The sequence below is a fragment of the Acanthopagrus latus genome, chromosome 18, assembly GCF_904848185.1.
Source record: "Acanthopagrus latus isolate v.2019 chromosome 18, fAcaLat1.1, whole genome shotgun sequence".
Taxonomy (NCBI): domain Eukaryota; kingdom Metazoa; phylum Chordata; class Actinopteri; order Spariformes; family Sparidae; genus Acanthopagrus; species Acanthopagrus latus.
This window is the reverse complement of record NC_051056.1, coordinates 6,755,865-6,774,663: the sequence shown is the minus strand read 5'-3', so window position 1 is coordinate 6,774,663 and position 18,799 is coordinate 6,755,865. Positions and strand designations below refer to the sequence as shown.

General features: G+C 39.6%; 1 protein-coding gene across 1 annotated transcript in view; it reads left to right on the top strand.

The window, feature by feature from the left end:
• The window catches only part of enpp6 (ectonucleotide pyrophosphatase/phosphodiesterase 6), a 36,918-nt gene that overhangs the window by 5,699 nt on the left and 12,420 nt on the right, over positions 1 to 18,799 (top strand). Inside the window, exons 2-3 of the mRNA XM_037077270.1 lie at positions 6,023 to 6,202; positions 12,469 to 12,580. Of these exons, the coding sequence (XP_036933165.1) occupies positions 6,023 to 6,202; positions 12,469 to 12,580 (292 nt within the window). The remainder of the gene's footprint in view (positions 1 to 6,022; positions 6,203 to 12,468; positions 12,581 to 18,799) is intronic.

Here is an 18,799-nt window from a genome sequence, read left to right as displayed (position 1 = left end):
ATCTGTATTTAATTTTGTGACAATTATTTTTATTTATTTATTTTTTCCCTGCATTTTTGGAAGTAAACATTTCAAGTTTACTTACTGGTCTCTGTGGATTTTTTGGATGTGGACACAGGGAGATTGTTAAGAGTGTCAGCCTTAGGCTTCACCACCTACATACGTCATGACATATTTCATAATGAAAAGGACAAAACAGAAACGTGTTTTATAGCTCCTCTCAACTGGAGTTGATCGAAGTCCGGTGCTGTGAACACAAACATTCCCTCAGTTGGGCTAGTTTGGTGATTGGAACAAATGTGGTATAACCTTTGCAAAAGTTATGGATTGAATGTAGAATTATCCAGTGTGATAATGTGTGATATTTGTTTTCAGGTCACTCACTCTCCTCTCCAGTGTGCTTGGCTAAAAGAGTCCCAGCGTATCTCTGCACCATTATAAGGTTGAGGAAGATACCATGTTGTGAGGGGGAAGTTATTGAGTTTATAGGATTCTGTTGTTATATGTAACTTACTTTAAGAAGATGCACATTTTTATTTACATTTTTATTATTATATACTATTATCTTGCAGATGTATTTGTTGTGTAGTTTTGACGTCACTTGAGTGTGGTCCACAGAATTTTTCATGTGGAGAAGTATGACTGGCAGTCAGATGACGTTGTCAGTTTGGGTGAAATAACCTCTGCCTTAAGCCGCCTGCGTTAAAAGTCTGGAAGCTCCACAGCCATCCTAACAGTGTGTGATTCATGCCTGTGTGTTGTATATAACTAAGCCCTAAACACAACAGGCCATGCTGGCCAATTGGGTGTGAGCTTTGGAGCCTGTCAGTTATTGCTGATGTGTGTGTTTTGATCTAGCACTTTCTATTGTTGAAAGAATCACTGGCTGGAGACATACACATGCTTGCGCCCTCCCCCCTACACACACACACACACACACACACACACACACACACACACACTTTCACTTCACGCACATGCATCCAATTCATCAACACCTCCCTTTATTCACTCAGTACTACTTGATGCTAACTTTCTTCAGCTTTAACTTTGAAAAAATTACAATGCCGGGGTTATAGAATGAGATTTGAGCGATGTCCCTTTATGCTAGTGGAGTGTTAAGGATGAACTGAGGGGCCTCACAGCCCACTCCATATTCTAGTGCAGCCAAGTCCAAACTATTCCACAAAGGGCCAATGTGGCTGCTGGTCTTTTTTTCAACCAAGCAGCAGCACACCAGACCTGACCCATTTAATCAGCTGATCTCAGTCTTCAGAAAGTTCACTGCTCAAACTGTGTGCTCTTGACTGTTTGGAACACAAACCTGCAGTTACACGGCCCTTTGTGGAATAGTTTGAACATGTCTGATCAAGTGGTACGATAGCAGGGTTTCGATATCACTGATGCTCTGTAGATGGGCCCAATGATGTTCCAGGTGGTTTTGATCACTGGTTGTAGAGCCTCCATATCCATGCTTCAACCATGACAGTTTGTTAAAAGGAAAATTTCAACAATCTCAAAGCTGGACCCCACTACTGCTTACTCTCATTGGAAAAATTGTAACAGTTAAAATGAAACATCTAACAGTGTTGGGAAACAGTTCTTTTAAAAGTCACTCATTATGTTACAAGATTACTGCCACTAAAAAGTTACTTGTTACCTTAATGTGCTGAGTACTTTTGAGTTATAACTTGCTGTTATAGCCAAGTAAGCATGTACCGTTGTCTGTATTTACTGACATTTATGTGTGAGTGTGTGTATGACTGTGTATGTCTCTGTCCATGTCTGAAGGGGTGGGAGGGTTTGGGTTCTTTTAACTATCTTCTCCTTTTTTTTATTTTGCTGTTTCTATTTTTCTGCTGTTGTTTGTTTATTTCTGTGAGGCACTTTGAGGTACTTTTTTCTGTATGAAAAGCGCCATATAAATAAAGATTGATTTGATTTGATTTGATTTGACTATAAAGTCATTTTGTAGCCTTCTTTATGGCCCACATCAGTGACTCTGAAGTATAAAAGGTGTGATCAGTGTATGATTAAACTCTTGGCTCCACAAAGAATGGACCATAATCTCTTGTAGTTGGCAGGTAGAAAAAAAACTATAAAGCGGCCGACAGGCCTGTGTTCCCCTCCCTTGGGGTCAGCTGAGTTCCTTACAATGCATCTCTCCTCCACAGAGTTCAGCTGAGCCCTCTTACAATATGCAGCCATGTTTTTCACGCTCAGTGAATGATAGAGAGGCCTTCTTCACTCTCTGTGCACGCTGCACTCAGGATACATTTTCTCCTCTCACAAAGTATGTAGCATAGGATTATATTGGAAAACACCGTATTATGATATGAGTTTTACACAATGTATGATACTCAGCAATGTAAGGTTGCTGAGAAACAAAAAAGAGGAACTCTGCACCAATATGAGGGTGAGTTGCAAGTATGGGGAATCCAGCATGCAGGTGTTTTCAGAGACTTGGCTCCATCATGATATTCCAGATTCTCTCATTGAGCTCAAGGGTTTCTCTCCCACTTGGGCGGACAGAACTAAACTGTCGGGGAAGAGCCGAGGGGTCAGAGTCCGTCTATTGTGACTGAGTATGTTATCACAGATGCTCTGTAGATGGGCACCGATGATGCTCCAGGTGGTTTTGATCACCGGCTGTAGAGCCTTCCTGTCCATGCTTCAACCATGACAGTTTGTTAAAAGGAAACGCATAGAACACAATTTCAAAGCAGGACCACACTACTGCTTATTCTCATCGGACAAATTGTAATGGTTATAATGAAACATCTGAACAGTTCATTTGAAAGTAACTCATTGTGTTACAAGATTACTGCCACTGAAAAGTTACTTGTTACATTACTGTGCTGAGTACTTTTGAGTTACCAAAAATTACAGTAAAACCCCTTTGCGACTTGTTGTGTGTGTCGGTTATGTTGTTGTTGTTATAGCCAAGTGTGCATGTACCTTTGTCTGTATTTATAGACTATAAAGTCATTTTGTAGCCTTCTTTATGGCTCTCATCAGTGACTCCAAAGTATACAAGGTGTGATCAGTGTATGATTAAACTCTTTGCTCCACAAAGAATGGACTATAATCTCTTACAATGTGCAGCTAGGTTTTCCAAGGCCAGTGAATGATAGATAGGCCTTCTTCACTCAGGTGAAGGTGTTTACAGAGGCAGAGCAGACCCTGTCTGTTTGTGTTTATGTTGTTGTAGCTTGTGTAGGCACCACAACATGAGGGAGACTGTGCGCACAGCTGACGTATAATCTTCTTTTAGATAAAAGTTATTGAAACATTAGAAATGCATATACTGCAAAACCAAAGTCCCCCTTTAAAATTCTGACCATAACTATCCAGCTAATACCAATCTGCAAGACTGTTTTGAAAGGAGTAAGCCACCAACCAAGGCAGTGACTACGCTGGAGTGACTATGTCGCCCAGCTGGCCTGGGAACGCCTTGGGATCCTCCCAGAAGAGCTGGAGGAAGTGTCCGGGGAGAGGGAGGTCTGGGTGTCCCTGCTCAGGCAGCTGCTCCCGCGACCCGGCCCGGATAAGTGGACGAAAATGGATGGATGGATGAAAATTCAAGAGGCAACTGAAACAGTAACAGACTACATACCATTTAGTGTGGACAGCTTGGTCAGGAAAAGGACATTACAGTGTACCCTAACAATAAGTCTTTTATAACTGAAGCGTAAAGGACTATATCAACAGGTGTGAAAGTAGAACAAAAGGAACTCACCCGCAAATTTGATGTCATCAGACTCAACAAAGTTGTGGGACTCCATGAAGATAGTAACCATCATGAATGCAACTGAGAGGCACCTCATGTTTGATAATGATCTGAAAAAGCAAACAAACTGAATGATTTTTTTCCTAGGTTTGAAGAACATGACTTTACTAAAGAATGTTACAATGTACTGGAAACTATCACAACTAATCCATGTTGGAGCATCTTGTGAATTTTATTTTAGGATAGGTTTCACAAATAACTAAATGATGCACTTCTGATATTTCTCTTCAAAATAACATATGGACTAACCTTAGCCTAACATTACAACTTCATCCTCACTTCCAACTGTAGATTTACCTTCTGCTGGCACATAGCCACCTGCTAAGCAGCAGGAAAGAAACAGAAAGTGCAAATGCTTCAAGGATTTCATTTTCTTTCTTCTTAGTTAACTTTCTGGCATTGACTTGACTCCTGCCCTTCAGCACAGTCCACTTGCTCATGATGGGATTCAAGTCGAGACTTGGGAAGGCAACTCCAAAACTTCAAGGCCAGCCTGATTTAGCCATTCCTTTACCACTTTAATGTGTTAGGGGGAATATTGTCCTGTTGGAACACCCACCTGCACCCAAGACCCAATTTTCTGGCTGATGATTTTAGTTTTCTTTGAGAATTTGGAGATAAGCCTCCTTCTTCATTATTCCATTTACTTTCGAGCACCAGATCCACTGGCAGCAGAACAGCCTCACGGCATGATATCACCAGCCCCTGCCTGACAGTAGTCAGGGGTGCTGCCAGGGATTTTGGGCCCCATGAAAAGAAATTTGATTGGGCCCTTGTATAGGCCGTCGAAAAAATTTGATGTTGTTTTATATAAAACTATGCATTTTAATGATATTTTTGACTATCATTCCCATATTAGTGAAAAGAACAACATGACAGTTACTTGGTTACTGCTCACTGTCTCCCCTGTAGTCCTGCATGCAGGTCTAATTTATCTCCACAACTGTAGACTCACAGGTGGTGGCTTTGGATTTGGGGTGAAAAAATACATATACGAGGCTATATGGTCGTTGCGATTTAATCTTACAATTTCCAGAAAATATAAACATTTCTCTGATTGTACTGAGAGTTGTATTGAGTCACACAGTCTGCATGCACCAGAAATGTTCTCATCTGGTCCTACTGCAAAGCAGGAAGGTGAGAGTCCCAAACTACTGACCAAACATTTTATTTTAGTGCATACACATACATGTTATTTTGGTTTCAGAACTGTTTTTAATACATGAAAATCAATTTGACATAAATATGGATTACAGGCTGTTTTTATTTTATAGTGGGATCAGGGTTCTCCCCAGACGGTGGAACAGTGGCGCTGCACCGCTATACTGCTAGCTCAGCACCGCTATACTCATTTTCAATGTTAGCTGCTTTGTAGTGGGTGAGGGTGACGAGCGAGCGCCCGTCCACTGATGAGATCTTATAGTTGGAATAATTCTCCACCTCAGTTCTTGGCTTTCTTGGCCTACTTTTAACCCTCTGAAAATGATGGTGGATCATCTGGTATTAACATTATTGTCTTCTGAAGGCCCTCAGTTTTTAAGATGTTTTTAAGCCATAAGCATCATGAGACATCTTGAAATTAAAATGAATCTGCTGACGCCAAACATGTCATGCTAGCTTACTGGGAAAGGAGCTAAATATCGCTCTAAATTTGACCTGTTTTTACCACGAGGTCCACGAACTCAGTGTGAAATGATTACTTGTAATAATAACCTTCAGTCAGCACTTAATGAGGGATGAGATGAGGATGAGGAACCTGCTGCTGCCCAAACTGAGAAACTAGACTCATGGTTGTCTGACTGCCTTCAATCTTTACAGCTGCTGACATCAGCTTTAACTGTTCTTAAACTGTGCTAGTTGTGAACTGTGCTCACCTTTCTTCTGAAAGAAATGTCTGAGGAGTTGTCTTCCCTCTCCTTGCTTTCCTTCCCTTTCTGCCTTTTACTTTCGATTAAGACTCCCTGATTTTGCTTTCTTGGGGAAAGACATGGTGTGTGTGTGTGTGTGTGTGTGTGTGTGTGTGTGTGTGTGTGTGTGTGTGTGTGTGTGTGTGTGTGTGTGGGCGCATGTGCAGTTACTCTGTCTGAGCGGAGTGTGTGTCATCATGGCCCTAATGTAGTTTTTAATCATTTTTGGACAACCCTTGAACTATTATCGAGCTCTCAATAATCAAATATTCAGGCTTTGGATACTCAGATGTTATTTGTTGTTATTTATGTTGATTTTTATCAGGCCGTCACTGTGATGTTCATCAGATGACTGGAAACTACATGTGGGACGTTGACTCCAAGAAGGAGTTTCTGATTGGGACCAATCCTGACAGCCGGCTGCCTCTTTGGTGGGATGGCTCAGAGCCATTATGGGTCACCCTGCAGAAACTGGGAAAAAAGGTTTTCATGTACTACTGGCCTGGTAAGCACACACATTGTTAACCTCAACTGAAGATGTCTGCATGTACACAGTAAATGTTGCATTTTGCAAACTGCAAAGCAAGTTGACTGCCTCTGTTTCAGACCTGTTATTTTGTTGGCTCTTTCGAGTTCCTCTGACAAAACAGATAGACATCTATTTAATCCATACAACTACTTGCCCAGGTCCTGTAATGGTTTATACTGTACTTTGGTGGACCACAAAGGTTTTTGCTTTTTTAATCACAAGTCTTTTTCTTCTGCTTAACTTGTGAAACTAGACTGACTGTGACTTGTGTTTTGGGCTCTGCCAAAAGGCAGACGACCTGATCCAATCCTGTTGAAACAGAGGTGGAGCAATGAAGCTTCTGCCACCATGTAGCTTACCTACTGTTGGGGTTAGAGCTGTTTTACTTTATCTATTGGGTCTTTTATACTGTTACGATATTATTGTTTGATTAATTACCTTGATGGTTGTAAGAGTATTTATTTTTGATATTATCTCTGGATATGTATGGTTGAATGTCTCCCCCTGCTGTTCTTTAATATGTATTGCATCTGTGGTAGTCAGGTGGGAGTGACAAATCCTCTAAATGTTTGGCTTAATTGGAAACTGACTGAAATCGTGGTGAGAAGGGGAGATCGATATTGTCTTTTGACTGCACATACCAATGTAAGCTTTTTGTTATTCTGTAAGGAGAAAGTTCATATATATGATATTGACCGCGGTGTATTACAATGATAAATTGATGTGCTGCAACGTAACAAAGATCTCCATGATTGTTCGAAACAAAGAGTGGTGAGACAGAAACCACATCCCCTGACAAAGGCAAGTGTCTAAGTTCCTTGTAAATTTGCTAAGCAGGCACTACAATTAGTCAAAAGACACCGCACACCGTTTTATTCCACAATCTACAGAAAACTCAGCTGATCTTCTAAGGACTGATCGCATCAGTGCATGAGAAGAGCGCACTTAGGGCTGTGTGTAAACTGAGACAGTTTTGGCCTGGATAAAATCATTAATGAAATTCTGTGTTTGGATGGAATCGCTTTGTTAAGCTATGGGAGTGCCAAGATGTGCATATCAATAGAAGTTTGACAAAACAAAATCAAAAGTGCTGTGATATCTTGACGTATGTGGAACCTGATATGAAATGGGTAATTGAATCAGAAAATAATTTGAGATGCTGGTAATGAATAAATATGATATGAACCAGACCTGCAAGCAGAAATAACATGTGGATGATCCCCTGGTTGAAAAATTTCAAATCACCTAGTGCAACCAGAAAGTTTGGTGCATGCACTCACAGAGTGAATGAAATTAAAGCAATACTAGTGCCTGGTGGAAATGTTGAAATGATGAATGAGAGTGCTGAATTATTTCATTATTTCAAAGGTCAATTGATGAATTTGTTGAGGCTCATGAATCTGTTCAGATACTCTTGTCTGAGGAAATGAAGGAATAGAAGACAATGAATTGGTTTGAGCCAAAAATGTCTACAGCTACTTATTCTACCCCAGGACAGTGTTTCAAACATATCACACAAGCACTCCTCAAAGCATTCAGTTAAAGGCAGTTAAAGGACCAGTCAATGCTTCTACTTCAATGGATATTCAACGTCTTGTAGCACTGAATCGCAGTTGTTCGTATGTGAAGCTTCTTGAAAAACAATATGTGAATCCTTGAGAAGGAGTACAGGGAGAAAACGGACATGTCATCTGATAATTGTCATTGAGCATTGAACTCTTTTTGAGTTTCAAAAGATGGCTTAATGGTCCAGGGTTTTTTAAAAAAAAAACAGAGGCCTATGGCCAAGAATTTGGAACTTGGCTCTATCCATTCCTGTGACCCTGTAGTGCAGAAGGAAGCTCTTGTTACCAACATTGTTGCTTGCATGACAAAGGAAACTCCAATAAACAAGCTCATCGAATATTACTCATGGAATGGGCTAAAGAGAGCTCTAGCTTGGATGCTGAAATGAATGGAACTCCTTTTACAGATAAAGCAGAAGACAAAAAAAGGATAGTCTTAACTTGGATTATGACAAGAGAGAGTCATTGGAAGACCAGATGCGTCTTCTGAAAAGGAAATTTGCATAAATAATTTGGTGACCAGAGGAGAGGGCTATAAGATCAGGTGAAGGCACAGACTTTATTGGCAAACAAAAGGAATTGGCAGATTGAGTGAAGTTACTGGATAACGACAAAATCCATAACACTACTCAACAAAGGAATTGATGTTTAACCCTCCCTCGGGGGCACACCATAAAATAAGCATCTGAGATTCTGGTGTGGCTCCTCACAGGGCTGGAGCTCTAACAGAAGTTCTATCAAAGAGACTTGTGTCTGGGCTTCCTCACAACATAACAGAGGTTTTAATCATAGAGCTCTGTTAATCTATGCAAAATGGTTGGAGTGCACTGTCATGATGACAGCAAGTCATACAAAGAAAATGAAAAAACAAAAGCTCACTGAAATTATTTACCCCCACATTTCCCCTCATTTTTCTTTTAAAGGGAAATAACAAATACTGTGATCGAATGGAGCACAAATTATAGCACACCCATTTCATACAGTTCATCAAATGCATTGCAAATGGGGTAAGTGAGCGGTTTGATTATAGGAGGGGCTCACCAGGAAGCAAGAAGTAGTTGTGCTAGTCTATAAAAATAAATGCCCAGTGTAGCACAAGCTGTGGGATTGAGCTGATAGTCTGAAGTCCAAAACTGAAAAGATTTTCTTTAAACTGGAGAAAACAGTCACACTTTGAAATTTGATTTGCTTTGGTTCCCTTCCACTACCGGTGTTAAAAAAAAAACAGTGGCATATCCACTGATTGCACATGTGTGACAAAATGTAAAATTTGGTCGCACTGTCTCAAATTTTGGTTGCAAAATGCGACCACTTGGTCGCAGTCTGGAGCCCTGTGTTTGGGTGTAGTAGATGACAGTCAGAGGCCATCAGAGGGATGCCCTCATTGGTTCTATGTAGATTGTATCTACATATGTAGCAGTCTGTGGATGTTGGACTGTGATTAGTTACAGTCTTCGGTAAAAGGGGATTTCTTCAGAAAACTTGGATTGAAATATCAACATAAAGAAGGTAACTGGGAGGGGAAAGAGAAGTGTGGAAGTAGGGCCAGACTTGAGAGTGAGAAATGTAAACACCGGGCGTTCCCCTCAGTCATCCTGGCTGGGGTGTGCTTGTTGCGTAACAAAAGAGATGAGCTGAAGCCAACATGAACCGTGTGCATGAATGCAGATGCAGGACCACCTCCATTCTTGCATTCACAGAGATGTGGTTTAAAAGGACAGCCATTGATGACATGTTGGACATTGATGGTTTCGTGTAGTGGGTGGTGAGTAGTGTTGGGCAGTATGACCAAAAATGTATATCACAGTATTTTTCCAAATTCCAATGGTTTCACGGTATATGGCGTTTTTTGGGGGTTTTTTTTCCGTGCATCATCAGGTGTTCACAGCATTTTATACTGGTTGAGAGAGGAATTACTGCAGCAGACTGACTTAGGATGGTCTATTTTACTGTCATGGTGAGAGAATATTGGAGAACAATTCCACACTAGTAGTAATACAGGTTTGCATGGCCCCAGAAAATGATGCTGTTTACAAAGAAGAGCCACTTATGAATCTAATGAAGTGAGGGATCAGAATGTAAAGACAATTGCAGTCAAAATACAGAACTTTTACTGTGCAAATTTCACAGACATCTTTTATAAAACCAATACAAAAAGTAGTGCAACTTGCAATGATTACACTTTTGCTTCAAGATCAAGCCCAGGTACATTACACAGTATTCAAATAAATCTAAAAAGGAAATATAAAGCAAGTGTGACTTAGTGAAGACAATTTGCATTAACATTAATATGGGCAAAGTGAACTGAACAGCAAAGGCAACTTACATAATAAATACAAAAAGGTGTGCAACTTGCATTAGTTCAAGCCCAGGTACATTACACATGTATTCAAGTACATCTAAAAAGAAAACTTGCATTGCTTCGAGGTCTCTAAACACACACATTCAAACAAATAAAATAGTAAAACAAAATTATGCAACTTGCATTAGTTGCTCCTTAGTACTTCAAAAGTATTGCTTTGAAGCCAGTATTGAACATATTAAAGAAATGTAAAGTGCAACTGGCTGATCACACATTTCAACATTTACACATTTTGAGCCAGGAAAACCAGACGGTTCACAGCATCTGGCTTTAGTGTGGCCCTGTGGCAAGTGACAGTGTTACCACCAGTGCTGACCGCTTTCTCAGATGGAGCACTGATGGCAGGGATACACAAATACTGCCGAGCTAGCTTGGCAATGCGAGGGAAATTTGTCTGGAGTCGGCTCAACACATTGTTGACAGCCTCTAGCACATCCACTTTTTGTTGGCAAAGGACCAAGTGCCTTGATTTCTTGTCAGCTTTTAAAACCTGACTGATGGCCCTCTCGTGCTCAAGTAGTCTTTGAATCATCATTTGACGTGATCCCCAGCTGGTAGGCATCTCAGTTGTGAGGACATGCTTTGGAAGACCCAGATCGTTCTGAGCCACAGCCAGGTCCTCCTTTTCTTCCAAGAGTATGAGGAGGCTGACACAATTGTTTTGCAGACACCTGCTGCACATTGTATGTGGTCATCTTTCACACCTCTCTCTGTAAAAATGATGAATAATTATATTAGTTAATTTATCCTAATGTTAATTAAAACATCAATTTTACTTTAGCCCCAAACCAAATGATTCCAATAAACCCACATGAAGATACTTGAAAATAATCTCATATCAGACATTGATAATAATAATAATAATAATAATAATAATAATAATAATAATAATAATAATAACTCCTTATTTACATAATTTTACAGCTATCAATTATAGTTCACTATTAATATGATAACTATTGCTTACCTATGGCTAGGTGAAGCCTGTGATCAAAGCACTGAAGTCTTGTCCAGTTGTTCAGTTCGATAGTCTTCTTGATGTTAGCTCCATTGTCTGTAGTGGTGGCCACTAGCTTCTGCTCTGAAAGCCCCAGGATTCAAGTGCCTCTTGCAGGCCTGCTACAAGTAGCTCTCCAGTATGGTCATCGGGAAAGTAGCTTGTTTGCAAACAATGACTTTGCAACATCCATTTGTCACTTATAAAGTGAACTGCAAGGCTAAGGTAGGGCTCCATGGTGTGACTGGACCACATATCAGTCACTGCTGCGAAGTGGCTGACGGGTGCCAGATCTGTTTCAAGCTTAGCTCTGTGCTTTTGGTACAAGTTGGGGATAGCAACTTGGCTAAAGTACTTTCTGCTTGGTATTTCATACCTGGGATCCAGGGTCTTGATCATCTGCTTGAAGCCTTTTTTGACTGTATTAAGTGGGACCATGTGTTTGGCTAGGTGGATAGTTATGGAGTTCCACCATTTGCTTCTTCTGTCGTAGCGAGTCCCTCTAGCAAATGCGTCTTGAAGTGACATTTGGCTCGACTTTTCTTTTGCTTTCCTCATACAACCTGCCAATGTGGAGGGTGCTGACTTTAACTTCATACATTCTTGATATTCCAAGACATGCTTGCAGCTAAGGTGGTGGAGAAAATTGCCTCCAGCGACAACTTTAGCCCAGCAACACTTGCATAAAATGGTTGTTTGGTCAACGTCAGATTTTTTAAATTCTCTTACATACATGAAATATAAATCTCTCCTTTTTTTTACTGATGTCACTGATTTTGTATTCACGCCCACACTGTAAAACTATTAGTGAGAAAGAGATAAGCAAGGGATAGCACAACTGTTAAAGATGCAGTAAGACTCTGCTTGTTTTCTGTGATCACTGTCGCTGTGTTTTAATGTAACCAGATCAAATGTAATGATGTAATTTTACTCCTTTACATATTACATGATGAACAGGAATCCTTTCCAAGCTACTGGACTACCAATTAAATAGTTAACTTACAATCACTATATAATCAGAAAAATAGAATTTCAGGTCAAGGACAGCAGCTGTGGTTTGAAATTATCTATACTGACATTTGATATGAAATTAAATGAAAATGAGCAACAAAAAGTTGTCGTATTGTTATTGTTTTCTTTTTTTGTTTCTTGTTATTTGCTATGAACCACAAAGTCTGTCTCCTGTTCAGAAATGTCCAATTCTAAACTTTAAAGTTTGGGTAAGAAATTACTTTGAGTTCTGAGCATTCACAGCGTTAATCAGAATGCTGTCTGGAAATGATGCAGTAATTTCACATGTGTGTGTTTGTGTCTCCAGGTTGTGAAGTGGAAATTCTCAGTGTCCGTCCATCATTCTGTGAGGAATATGTCTACAACCCATCAGAGAAAAACCTTACAGACTCAATAGTGAATGCTCTCGACGTCCTGAGGTAACAATGCAATGACCTGCATCTGACAGGTACCATGTGTTTCCTCTAATCCACTGCATACAACAAAAACTGAGCTTTAAATCGCGGATAGACTTGGCGCTTGCATCTTGATTCCACGAGACAAAGCATAAGATGTTTTGGCAAACTCAAATCCAAATTTAGGGCACAGAAGATTAAAACAAGTTACCGCATTTTCTTCAGTGAACAACAGAAAATGGGGGAGTGGGATATGAGAGGGAACGTTCAGTGGAATTAAAATAATTACATTTTCGAAATATTATAGATTTGAACTTCATTTGACAGTTTTTGACACCATACAGATGTTTTGCATCAGTTTTGGATGCACAAGGTCATTCTTAGCGTCTGTTTCAGCAAAGTGGGCTTTCAGCTGACTACATTGTAAACCCATCTGCAGCAGTATTAGACGCTCACAGTTGAATTACAGCCTGCATTCCCCTATTTTTGTATTACTCAATTAAATATGCCTTTTCAGTGATTATCAGCCACATAGACATGGGTTAGACAGGGGTCTACTACACTAAACAATAGGTTCTGAGGCTGTCATCGCCTGTTTATATGGATATGAATAACGTTACTGGAGGACTCCAGACGACATCAGTCCAGGAGGAATTTAGCTCACCGCTAATCCTGAAGCCAAGTGGATCCACATTCTTTGCAGGTAAGATTATTTCAAATTGTAATTTACAGGCCAAGACTATACAGAAAATAGTCTTACGTTTTATGTGACATGAGTGTTGACACCAGTGGTGGCATTTGCCAGCTAGTTGCAATATATCATGAATGCTGTTCCGATTTTTGGGATTTTTTTTTGGGTTTTTTTTGGATAAGCATGCATAACATGTCTACTTTGAGGTTTTCCCTGGTAGCAGGTTGGTGACATTATTATTACAGAAACCTCAGCTCTGCTAGTACACTAAGTAATGGTTGCACCAGTGGCTTAATGTAAAATGTAAAAGACCAGATCTGTTGATCATGGTAATAGACAGTAGCCTACCCACTTTCATGTAATTCACCCTCATACATTTGGTATCTGGAAATCTTGGGATCTTGACTAGAATGTAAATTAAAGATCTGTGGGTTTGAATAAAGCTTGGCTACATTTGATCCCATATACACAATATAGAATACACGTTTAATCTGGTTGCTCTTCTTAGCACACCTGTCACCTTTCCATTAATGCAATAGATATAAAGTATTATATGTATGTCAGGTTGTTTACTTACATGGTGAAATCAGGGTTATCCTGGCTCTGTTTTATTTTTGTATGTGAACAATCACGTGGGTTAACATTAACACACATTACTGTGAACTTAGAACTTGAAAAATAAAACCCAAAGGAACAGGTCTGTCTGTCTTCTTTACCGGCCATTTTTGGTCTGCCTTTACAACTCCAGTTCCCAGTTGTCTTTGTGAGTTCCTCAATATCGGTGGCAAGTTGAATCATGATGAGTCATAGAAATGGTGGTATTAATTGTCTTTGTTCTGCTTCCAACTTTACATAAACTCAGTGACTATCTGGGATTGCAGTGATATGCTGGTTTCTGTACATATCACCATGATTCTCTATGTAGTTGAATTCTACCTTATTAGTAGTATTAAAATTGTGTTTATTTCAAGTGTATGACAAGTTTCAAGTTTGCTAGGACATTATTTTCTGACATTCTAGGATAGCATTAAAAAAAACTACTGCTACTAAAAATGATAATAATTATATAATTATGATAATATATTCAATTGGCACTTCATTGGTTGATGTATTGGTAACAATGTAACATGAGCATGCGGTTATACACCTTCCTCTTTGTTGATTACCAAGTGAAGTTAGGAATGCTCAATTCCATTATTTCGCCTGTCAGCTCTGATAATAACTGGTAAGCAAGACACATATGAACTTTGATTGCGTTTCCATGGATTAATAATCATACATTTTCATCCTTGAGCTGCGGAACTCTACTGCACTCAATAATCGACTCGCAGGGCTTCCCCACACCGAGCCAGCTCACTACTCTCCTGCATGCAGGAGAGTAGTGAGCTGTGTTCTCTTTTCAATAGAAATCCGGCTAAGATAGCAGATGTCTGATACCTCGAGCTATGTGCTGCGACCCTATTTGTACTGTTGCTGAAGTTTGGTGCTGTTCTGAGCATTATTTGTGGCTATGAGTTTTGATGGCAGTTTCTTGCTGGAGTCATAGACTGCAATGTATTGTTATTGTGTGGTCATTTCTGAGGTTGTTGAAACTACATAAGCTAGTGGTCGGAAAACTTGATCTTTCGAGGGGGGATCTTACTCGATGTCATGGTGTGTTAGACCATGCATTGAACTTGCTGGAATATCCCTTTTAATGGGATTTATGAATCTGTCATGTTTTCAGAGACTGCTACTTATACTGAAGCTTAACACACAGTGCAGAGCCTTGATAAGACAGTCCATATCCCAGTTTAGGCATTTGCACTTCTTAAAAGGTGTAGTATAACAGTAAAAGAAGATATAGCAAAGTCTTTATGGGTTTCTTTCAGCATTTGTTTTGTGAATTTGAGACTTTACTTATTCCCTTCTTGTGTTCCTTGACCTAAACTTCTTTTGTTGCAGCAGACACAAAGCCAGGATCACTCTAAATCTGTTTTCTTGGTGAATATGGATGTGAGAGCAATAGTGGATGTAACTTTTGGCCTTGTGAGGAAGCGAAGCACAGGGACAGTTATGATTGTTGCTGAAAGTTATGTAAGAAATACCTGCTCTCCATATCCTGACGGCTCCACATTTCACACGTCCATGAAATGTTTCAATATTTACGTATATTTATGAAATTATTGAACATAATGAAAATAACAGGCAGGTAGAGGTAGTGAGCTCAGGTGCTGGCAGGTGGGCTCTGCAGGCACAATAGGGGAGCCTCACAGTGAAGCAGAAAGCCAGCCCAGCCAGTCAGGGTTGTCACATCCAGCCTCACCAAGCACCTCTGAAAAACAATGTACAAAAAACAGACCCACAAAACTGGTCACCACAAAGTCTAATCATGACAGGATGGACCTGTTGCTGAATTATCATAAATTATATATTCTATATCCATTTTGTCAGATACCTTCCAGTTATAATTCAAGACAGAAATTCTTTTCTTCCTCATTCTAATAATCTTGTCGACAGTACTGTGTGAAAAATAAGTTATGCTGTTAACCTTACAGCATTGTGTCTCAGAAATAAACAGAATTATGCAAACTCATTCAAATTTAATTAACTTGAATAATATTTATATTGAATCATGACTCTCAAAATGCATATTTGATCAGATAAGCGCATTGTCCCATTCCCTCTCAAGAGGAAAGTGTGATGACTATAACTTAACTTACTATTGACTATAACTTTTTCTTATCATCAAATCGGATGCAGCAGACACAGGTCTGCCTCTTTGAGCAATCCTCAACATGAAACAAAAACAGAGAGAAACTTGCAAGACATATTTGAGAAATATGTACTTGCTCTATGCAGCTTGGTCCACATTATTTTGTATTGTTCTATGTAGACATAGTAGACAATTTCCCCAATCAGAATGAATAGGCACAATTTGAATCACATAAAAAAACACCTCACAGACTCTGAACTAGTCTTGAAAGAACTGTAATGGTTGTGGTCAAAATATATGCATATGATAAGTAACAGAACATATTGCTGAACTCTGTAATGTGTTTTTTATTTCTGTAGAGTGAAATATGAGGGTATTTGGGCGGGAGACAAAACTGGTACTGTCTGCTAAAGCACGAAGTTGAAAGTGCTTAAAAAGCTGAACTTTTGCTGAAAAAAAGCTGAAAATTTACAAAACTATAAGAGAGTTAGTTGGAGCTAGGATGTCCTTTCTTGTTCCAGCTCACGCAGTTTGAACTGTGGCATGAGACAAATAATAAAGAATATAGTCACAAGTGGCTATGTGCAAGGTTCAAGCCCACTTTGTTCTTCGTTTTTGTCAGCCAAAATTCAGCAGCCTTGGTAGAACCATTCCCAGTCTCTTAATCGTGCTCATTGCAGAATAAGTAAACAACAGAAAAAAATGTACATAAACATACTGTGTGCAATAGTCCAGTTTTCACTTCTTTTCTACTTCTTTTCTACTACGTTTCTACTTTTCCTTCTGTCACTTTCTCTGTAAATTCAACACACAGTTGTCCTCAAATACCCTCAATTAACCTCTCCTCTCCATGCTTGCTCAAGAGGTGCAGTGCATTCCAGCAACAAGCGCAGCCAGTGTGTGCTTTCAGCTCAGCTGGCTGTGTGCTTGAAGCGTGATGAAATAGGAATTCTGGAACTAGTCCTCATCCTCTCTTCCATTGTGTATTGTCAGTAAATTAGGGTTCATACACTTTCAGAAAGTTCAGAAAGAATGTTCATACACACAGTCAACTTTAGAATTAGACTGGCGTGATGTCATTAATCAGTCTCGTTCTTTCATTATTCAGGCAGCCCCTCTCCCTTACCTAATTATTTTTGCAACTTAAAAAACGGTTTACTGCAATTTTACATTTTTTCATGTGACCCAGCATAATTACAAATTAATAGTTTTTGTAAAACCTGATAAAACATGTAAAATCTATACAAATAAAATGAATTGTTTTATTCATAAACTTTAAGTGAATACAAATAAAAGTAAATTTTCACCCTCAGACTCTACTGCAAATCTCTTTCCAGTTATGCTTACACATCAGAATGAATCAGCAACACCTAGCATGAACTTAAAGCAAACTAGCTACATACTATCCATTACCTAACAAGCAAATGAATGATTCTTGTTTTTAAATCCAGTGTGATAATCTACTCTAAAATGAAAACTAACCCTTTTAGTCATGGCTTCTTGTAGTAAAACTTACAGCCTTCAGAAACTTATAACGATCTATACCGATCCCATTGTTCACTTACCTGTGTAATGTTAACTTACTCCGGCTCAGAATGAATTAATATCTAAATGAGGTGGTTACCTATTTGACCTTCCACTCCAGGACAGTCGAGCCATTATTCAACACTCAATATTAATGGAATAGTTTTTAAGCCTGTCAACCAAAGTTTGTTTTCTTCTCCTGAGATGGTGACCCACCCAACTGCCTCTGATTGGTTGTAACTAATTGCCTTTTTTCCCAGGTTGCAAAACGCTCTGGCCAGCAGGAAACCACACCCAGCCTCTCCCAGCACCTCTGAAACACAAAGCATAACAAATACCAAGAAAACAAGCCACAGTAAAGTGCAAACCATGACACCCTGTCTGTCCCCCAACCACCTTAAAAAAGTGGTGTTAATTATTCCTAATCTAATCTAAAGTATGATTAGCTTGAAAACCTTTTTCTTAGTCTCCCTCACCTAACCCGGAAAAAACAATGCAGCCATTCCTTTTTGTTATATTGTAACGTGCTTCTGGTCTTTATTCTGATGAACCTTGGGAGTAATCCGCTTCCCTTCGTATACCCTGGTTTCCCATGTTTTGCGGCCAGCTTACTTTATAGTTATGGTACATGATCCACCATAAGATCCCATTGATTTCAAGTGTCTCTACTGATTCTAGATTGTTTTTTGTTTTGCTTTTGCTCTAACTTTGCCTGTTTCGCCGCTTCTTCAGTGTGTGAACTTCTTCTGGACCAGTTCCTCGGCCAAACACCACCCAGTTGCCAGCACCTCTGCCTCTCTGCACTCTCTTGGTTCCCTGAGCACACAGTCTGTACCATCTTTACATAGAACCACCTGCCTTAGTCCGAGGTCTTCACCTCCACCTGCCAGTTGTTCACCGTGTTCAATATATTGCACTTTAATCTACTCCCTGTGTGGTGTGCACTTTTGGGTCCACTACTAAATCCATCTAGAAGTCATCACAGGTAACTGTAATGAAGAGGAGCATGGTGGACTGCTGCTCTGCCTTTTAGGTTTGGACCTCTAATAACCTTGGTCAGATTTCACCGATTGGGAGTGTCAGACGGGACACAGAGACTGACTGAATTTATAGATCTTTACTGGATGATTAAGGCATCAGGTATATAGGCACAATTCTTACAAACTCATTCTTTATATGCCACAATGCAGGGTTGCACACATGGATGTGTTTAGGAGGGTCAAATTAATGATAAAGAAATAAACAAAGAACAAAACAACAAACTCTCAGTAGTTAGCAGTAGTCAAAATACACAGGCCAAAGGAATCTCTCATCAAATGTTGCACGTAGCTAA